At 49.7% G+C, this 7,614-nt stretch overlaps 1 protein-coding gene across 1 annotated transcript; it reads left to right on the forward strand.

Annotated features, from left to right (window-relative positions):
• Positions 1 to 562: 562 nt before the first annotated feature.
• Positions 563 to 7,600, forward strand: RAD9B (RAD9 checkpoint clamp component B). The gene is made up of 11 exons (XM_027878670.1): positions 563 to 596; positions 1,409 to 1,479; positions 2,444 to 2,590; positions 2,746 to 2,860; positions 3,802 to 3,901; positions 4,008 to 4,114; positions 5,419 to 5,525; positions 5,965 to 6,029; positions 6,560 to 6,679; positions 6,954 to 7,167; positions 7,446 to 7,600. Exons 1-11 carry the CDS (start codon positions 563 to 565, stop codon positions 7,575 to 7,577), a joined length of 1,212 nt encoding a protein of 403 aa, XP_027734471.1. The 3' UTR covers positions 7,578 to 7,600.
• The last annotated feature ends 14 nt before the right edge of the window (positions 7,601 to 7,614 follow it).

The raw sequence follows: 7,614 nt of genomic DNA on the forward strand, positions 1-7,614 counted from the left end.
TCCTTCTCCCCTCACTTTGTTAACCTTGGCCAGGTCTGAGATCACTGGAACACGTCCAGTCCTAAACCTTAACAAGGCAATTCTACCCAAAAGTCATTTATCTTCCTAACACCTGGACATCACTTAGAGCTTGTTTCACTTACAGCTTGTTGGCTGCTGTTTCACCGATTAAACCTCCCTTCTTGTCAATTAGGCTCGAAAGTTACAAAGATCAAACATCGTAGAACGTCCTTACTTCAGAAAAATTTCACATATTCCACATTTTGCAAGGCTGGTGTGGCCTCCCCTCGAGTTCTGGGGGGCAGTTTTGGGCACCACAACATAAAAAACGCTGCCAGAACCCAAGGAGCGTTTGGACCAACGCTCTCAGGGACAGGGTGGTATCGTTGGGGTGTCCTGAGCACGGCCAGGGGTCGCATCGATGATCTTTGTTGTCTCTTCCCGCTCAGGATATTCCATAATTCCCTCATTCCCTCATTCCCACATCCGGGGCTCTCCCGCCGGCCCCGCCCCGGCGGCGTTTCCCGCCCTGAGCCGTGAGGGGAGGGGGGGGGTGTTAACCATGAAGTGTGTGATTGGGGGGGCGCAGCTCCGAGGTACCGGCGTGTGGGGAGCCCGGACACGCAAATCCCCCGGGATCCATGCGGGAAACAGGGAGCCCGGGACACGCAAATCCCCCGGGATCCATGCGGGAAACAGGGAGCCCGGGATCGGGGCCACCAGCGGCACCGCCGGGAGCGGGCGCTGCCCTCAGGGGCGGCCCCGAGGGCGCTGAGGCGGGAGCGGGACACGAGCCCTGGAGCTGAGGGGGGATTCGCTTCCTCCTCATCCCGCGGGACACGGGAGAGCGTGGGGAATGTGCGGCCTCTGGAAATGGTTCAGATTAGGAACAGAGTGCTGAATTTGGGGACTCCCAGGTGGAGGAGCCATGGCTTGGCTGAGTGTGTCCCTGTGCACTTCCAGAGGCACAGTCCACTCCTGGATATCTCCCAGAGGCACAGCCTGCGCAAAAACTCTTTCTGTGCAAAACTCTGCTCTGCCCTTGCCAGAGGCAAATTCCAGGCCCCTGTGATGGGTTCTTCCCTGTTTCTTAGGGTTCCGTCTCCACAGATTCCCACTGCTCCACGGTTTCCCAAACTTCCCATCTACAAACTGCGATTTCCAAGGGGCGTTTTGTCTGATAGAAGGAATTTATGGGACGGGTGACACTGAGGTGCCTCATCAGAGGCAGCTTCCAAAACATCGAGGGGTTTGTGCCAATTAAAAAAGAAAAAAAAAAGTAAAATTTTCCCCCATCAGTTTTCTTTCAAACATGTAGGAAATTTGTAATGTTGCCTCATAAATTATTCTGTACAACATTTTTATTTGAATTTAGGATGCCTAGTGCACTGTTTTCTTTCCCTGGCAGTGTTTGGAAGAGCAATCCATGCCATAGCACGTATCAGTGATGAATTTTGGTTTGACCCTGTGGAAAAAGGCGTAAGTGAATTTGATTTATTCTAAGTTAAAAATCTTCCTTGGAGGCCCAACTTTTATGTTGCTGGACGTTGTGTTGTTTTCCTCGAGGTGCCCTTCAGTCTGAGTTACACTCTCTCCCAGCTTCCTCCACTTTCAATATGGACAAAAGCCATATCTTCTGTAATTGTAATTATGCACATTCCAGCATGGAAGATTCCTTCCTAATCTGCCCTGATATCCTTTGATTTTTTGTGGCCCAAGCTGAGGCTTGTCCAGGACATCCAGATTAATGCCAAGGGGTTCATTTGTGCTGTCACAGGTCACAAGGTTTGTGTTTTGTACCCCACAGAAGCTGCCTCCAAACAACATGTTTTGTACTGCCCTGACTCAACAGGAAGAAAACATCCATTAATGCCTCTGATTAATCAAACACAATTTCCAGCAGAATTAGGCTTTTCTCTAGAGGTTTCTTAGTTAAAAGTGACCAACTCTCCTTTCACTCACTGGAAAATCACAAGTGGGGATAATTCCATCTTATACCTGAAGAATTCCTGAGGAGTGAGTGGTGCCTTTTGCTCATTTGGATGGATCACGTACAGGAAGGTTGTTTTAGAATAAACTCAGGTCCTTCAAATGCCTCAAACATGAGCTGAGGTCTGGGTGTTTGGGTCACTCACCCTTCAGAGCCACTTAAATTTCTACAGAATGGAATCCCATCCCTATATTACACCACTGACTTCTGACTGGTACTAATGAAGGTGGGAAGTTGGAATGTAATTGTGTTCCTAATAAATCTGTATTTATTTTGAGATGAACCTCTCAGGGTTTTCCGATGGTTCTGAAGCCCAGAGGAGGCTCTTTGTAAGGTTCAAAATTAAATAGCTTCGAGTCAATACATTCTTTTCCTTCTGCCTCATCAAAGGTTGGATTTGGTGGTCTCCGGAAGCCTTTTCCAACCTCAGTGATCCTGTGATTACATTTCCAGCTTGCCTTAAGGTCTGTGAATTCCTCGAGGTCAGCCTATGCCTGTGTGTTCTTCTCCTCCGTGTTTTTCCAGCAGTACTGCTGGGCAGCCGTGTCCGAGCCCTGTCTCAAGGAGAAGTTATCCCTGCCCTGTAAAGTGAGAGTTAAGGTACAGCTCAGCGGGGTGTTACAGCATTTCCAGCTGGAATTCCAGGGGGAGGAGCAGGAGCTCCAGATAAACCCCACGAAAATGGGGAAACGATAATGCAAAGTTGCTTGGTGAGCAACCCCTGCACGGATTGATTTGATTTTTATCTTTCCCAGGCGGTTCTCCCTGTGTTCAGATGTGCCAACGTGCTGGGGAGGAATGTAGAGAAGTGCAGCATCTCTGCCAGCCCCAGGGATCATCACATCACCTTCCAGCTGCTCTGCAGACACGGTGGGTGACATGGGGAGTGGCTTCCCAAGGACAGCAGCAGTTTAGAACCACAGGGCAGCACGATATTTAATGGAGTTATTGACTGAACTTTGCTGATGGAACATTCTGCCAAACACTTCCAGCCTCTTCACACCACAGTTTGTTTGTCACGTTAATATTTATCATGTATCACTTCTAAAGTCAAATTATAACAGGCTTTATCAATGACAACATTTTGAATTAGTCTGCATTGAACTCTGAGGGAAAAAAGCACATTGTGGGAAGGGAGGGAAATCCTGGTCTGGCAGGTGTTTGAACTCCAGGATTTACTGGGTTTTCCCACTAACACAATTCTCCAGCACAGGAGCAGGACTTGAAATGTTCATCAGCATCAGCCTTTGCAAAACTCACGAAGAAGCCTCACCTGCCAACCCAGAGGTGTGCTGGGTCACAGGCAGAGCTTCATGTTATTAAAAATCTACCTTGTATTGCTAATAATGGGGTAATATATGGAATCAGGTCTCCAGACAGCTCAGCTGCCTTTAGCCCAGCCTTGCCCAGAGCTCTGCAGGGTTTGCCTTTTGTGTTCCACCCCTGTTTGTGTGATTTTACCAGTTTTATTTAGGCCAACTATATTTATTTTGTTTATTTATTTATTTACCCGTTTTATTTATTTTATTTATTTTTTTTATTGAGGCCTTTTTCCCCCTCTGCATTTGTTGCACTTTTTGCTGTTCATTTATTTCTTGTGGAGTCTTCAAACACTCGGACGTTGGATGGGCACAACTTACAGGCTGGAGGAAATCTTGGCTGGCAGGGGAATTCCATTTTCTATTTATTTCCACATAGCTGAGCAAGTCACTTGGTTACTTTCTCTACTGAACAATTAACACTTTTAAAAATATAACCATAATCAAGATTACAGAGCAGCACTGATCTGTGTTCATTCCCTCTATATTTAGGGGTTGTAAAAACATATAACCTGACCTTTCAAGAATGTGATCCCTTGCAGGCCGTTTTTGCAAAGCACATGTGCCCAAACATCCTGAAAGTCCACTCCAGGTAACAAATACAGGACCACCTGCCGAGCTTTACCCTCTGATGGGAGGAACAAATGCCAGGCAGTCACTTGTGCCGGGTTACCCCAACGCTGGGTGCTGTTTCACAGGCTGCTGGCTGATGTGATGATTCACTTCCCCACCAGCCAAGAGGAAATAACCTTATCAGTCACTCCACTGAAAGTCTCCTTCAGGAGTTACACCGAGGAAGACACTGGTAAGGAAATTCGGGATATATCGACCCCTACCTGGACTTTCAGCACAGGTGAACTGAAGGAATAAGAGCTGTCAGAAGTGAGGAATGGCATTTTTCAGAGAGGGCACACCTACAGGGAGATTTTAAATCATGCTGCCACCCTCTGGTTTGAATATATTTTAAGAAAGCGAGTTTTTAATAACATTTGCTGGGTGTCAGTGGCAGATATCAGGCTGAGCAGCCAACTGAAATAAATGATGCCACTCGCTGGAGGCTTGAAAGGGGTAATTACTGTGCTGCAAGAGCAGGAGCTGCCAGGGAACAGGGGCTGGTCTGGGGGCTGAAAAAAGAGCTGTTTAAATCTGAACACCACAATTAGAGAACTGATATCATTAAAGGGTGTATTTTAGGCTGAAGATAGTGCAGGGTGTCAGCTGGGTTCACGCTGTCACTGCCACGGTCACCTCTGCAGAAGGTGGAGAACAATCTGCAGATTCCTGGGGTGTGATTCCAACTAATTTTAAAGATCTCATTGCGTTTTCGAAGGAGAGGTTCTTGGAAATCGCATAATAAAGGGGTGCTTTTCATCCTTGTTACGACCAAAGCTGAGGACAGTGACCTGGGAATAGTGTGGGAATAGCCTGGAATGCTCCCTCAGCAGCCCGGCCTTCCGGGGAGCAGCTGCGGGTGCCTGTGCTGCTCGAGCTGCTCTGGAATTGTTCGGGGTGTCTCAGACTGTTCCACAGCAGGAAAACACCTCTCACCTTCTCTTCACACACCAATTAACAGCCCCGGACTAATCAGCCGGTAATGACCAACGGAATACCTGCAAGCGAAGAGCTGATTTCCTGTTGCCACTCATGTGCCAGGAAAAAATTTGGATTTAAAAAAAGAGCCCCAGTCCTCCCCCCCCCCCCTTCGTGCTCTGATGATTGTCAGCAAGTTTGATTAATCAGTTTAAGTCAGGCAGCATTTTGGGCTTCCCACCCAGGCAACAACAGACAGCTGGGAATATCGTTTGTGAGGGATGGAGCAGGTTGGCAAGAACAGCAGCAGGTGCTGGGTTAGATCACACAGCACAACATGGAATGGGTGCTGTTAAAATCCCTTTAAATCTACACAAGGCACTGTAAATAAATGGAGGATTCAATTTTACTTAATGGTGAAATAAATTTAGAGAAGCTAAATGTTTATTACTGTTGATCACTATAAAAACACAGTTATTCAAACCATGCTGATGTAAAAGCCTGGGGGTTATAACCATAGTGTTGTTGAGTTCAAACTTTACTCCTGTGAGTCCCTGACTTTGTTGTTATCCCAAACAGACTTTTCCAGGACGATGGTTACTGAGATTCACCTCAGCCCCGAGGAATTTGACTACTTTCAAGTTGGAGTAGATTCTGAAGTGACATTTTGCCTTAAGGAGTTGAGGGTAAAGTAAGAATTGTCTGGAAAATAAACCATTTCCCATTACTTTGCCTGCCTGGACCAGGACACTGCAGGATGGGCCGATGGAATGTGTGTCCCACCAGCCCCCCTGACAGCAGCAGGATTTCACCAGCCAAGGATTAGCTGTAAATCCAGGATCCTCAGGGCACTGCAGAGCCCTCAGAGCAGCCTCTGGAGGGCAAACAAAGCATTTCTAAAGCCAAACTGTGGCTTCTGTGCTGGGCAGACACAGCTGCCCTGGGGAGTTCTCCATGCAGAGCCTCCTCTGGCAAAGCTCTGGCAGGACAGGCAAGAAATTATTCTGGAAGCAGCAGAATTTTACCCTCTTTCTGCCAGTAACCAACAGCTGGGGTAAACTTACATACTGATATTCATCTTGTGGGTTTAAACCAGCACTTAAGCCCCCACTCCTTCTCTTCCAGGGCCTGCTGGCGTTTTCCGAAGCCACCGGTGTTCCTGTGTCCATCCACTTCGACAGATGTGGGAAGTAGGTGTTGGGACACCCGTGGGGGGAGCAGTTACAGGAGGGTTGTGTGTGCAGCCCCTCAGGAACTCTGACCTGCAGCCACAGAGCACGTGTTCATCCCATCCCCAAAGCCACTTGGGAATTGTGATCCAGAGCAAGGAGTTTGTAATTGCACAGAAAGCTCCTCCCAGGCACTGCCAGGACAGCCTGGCTGACTGTGGGTTACCTGGGAGTTCCTGGACACTGGAGACCCCCAGCCTAATGCAGGCAATGAGTTAGTCGGCAGTTAAAGAAACAACCCATTTCCTGAATAATTGTAACAATTGCACATTCAGGACCCTCATTTGGCTTTGACACTGTGTAGCATTCGCTCCTTGGGGCATTAGGCCTGCAATGAGAGGACCCCTCTCCTTTCTGGGCAGCAAACATGGGGGATTTCCAGCTGTCCAGAGGAGGCTCTTTGTAATCCTTACATAGAACCCCACGAGCCGTGACTCCTCCCACGGGGTGTGCAGTTCCACGGGCTGTGCAGTCTCCGTGTTTGTGTTTAGGCCCATTGCTTTCAGCGTGGAGGACGTGCTGCTGGAGGGCAGCTTCATCCTGGCCACCCTGTGCGAGGCTCAGACGGAGGAACATTCCCAGGAGCTCTGCTGCCCACGGCAGGGGGGCAGGTAAGGGCAGGAAAACCTCAGGTGTTCCCAGGGAAACCCTGAACCAGGAACATCTCAGCAGCACCCACAGCAATCAAAGGGGTGCAAGAGGGAACGTTCCATAGGAACTCTGCTTTCCCCATCTCCACGGGGTTTGGGTGCAGCAGGAGGGGTGGGAAGGTACTTTCTCAGAATCTCCTCCCAGGCCATAATCTTTTCATGAGCAGAAAATCGGGATGTTGAGAGGAGAACGGACAAAGCCAGTGACTAACCCACCCTCCTGTGCCCGATGCAGCTCAGAGACACCCCCTGACAAACCCTCCAGGGAGGAGCCCAACAGCACAGACACTGCCAGACACCCCCTGCGGGATGGGAGCGCTGCCACCAACCCTGTGGCTGAACCAGAGGTAAAAAGCGTTCCCAGAGCCTCGGGGAGGGACGTGTCGGGAAGAGCAGGAACAGCCACGGCGGCGGCAGCAGGAGAGGCCAGGGAGGCTCCTGATCAGAAGGTGAGGGCACTCCCCATGCTGTGAGCAGGGGAGGCACAGCTGGGGTTGAGTTGAGCACCCCACGCACAGGGTGTGTCCCACCGTGCTGGGCTCCCATTCCCCATCCTGGTGTCCCATGGGATCAGCAGAGCCAGCACTCTGGTGTGTAACACTGGGAACACTCCCGGGGTTTCCCTGGGAAACGCTGCAGACTCAAAGCGGCAAAAGCTTCTCAAATCATTACCACCCCAATCCTGCACCACGTGGCTCCTTACCTGTGCAAATACTGCCTTTTCCAGTTCCACTCCTTGTTTTTTGGAGCTGTTTCCCACAAGGAGAAGGACGTCAGGGGTCACAGCTTGCAGAGCCTGGCGACAGCCAGCGACACGGAGGAGGAGCTGGGCCCCCTGCAGAGCTCCCCAGTGCTGTAGGGCTGGAGGGCTCCGGGCCCCAGGACAGGACTGGGCT

Source organism: Empidonax traillii, unplaced genomic scaffold, assembly GCF_003031625.1.
Source record: "Empidonax traillii isolate 1590-97213 ecotype Southwest subspecies unplaced genomic scaffold, ASM303162v1 scaffold43:size1863611, whole genome shotgun sequence".
In the NCBI taxonomy this organism is placed as follows: domain Eukaryota; kingdom Metazoa; phylum Chordata; class Aves; order Passeriformes; family Tyrannidae; genus Empidonax; species Empidonax traillii.

Coding starts and splice junctions, on each gene's coding strand:
- RAD9B (XM_027878670.1), top strand. CDS start 563: ATGAAGTGTGTGATTGGGGGGGCGCAGCTCCGAG. Junction 1,480..2,443: donor TTGACCCTGTGGAAAAAGGC/GTAAGTGAATTT, acceptor TTACATTTCCAG/CTTGCCTTAAGGTCTGTGAA. Junction 6,030..6,559: donor CACTTCGACAGATGTGGGAA/GTAGGTGTTGGG, acceptor GTTTGTGTTTAG/GCCCATTGCTTTCAGCGTGG.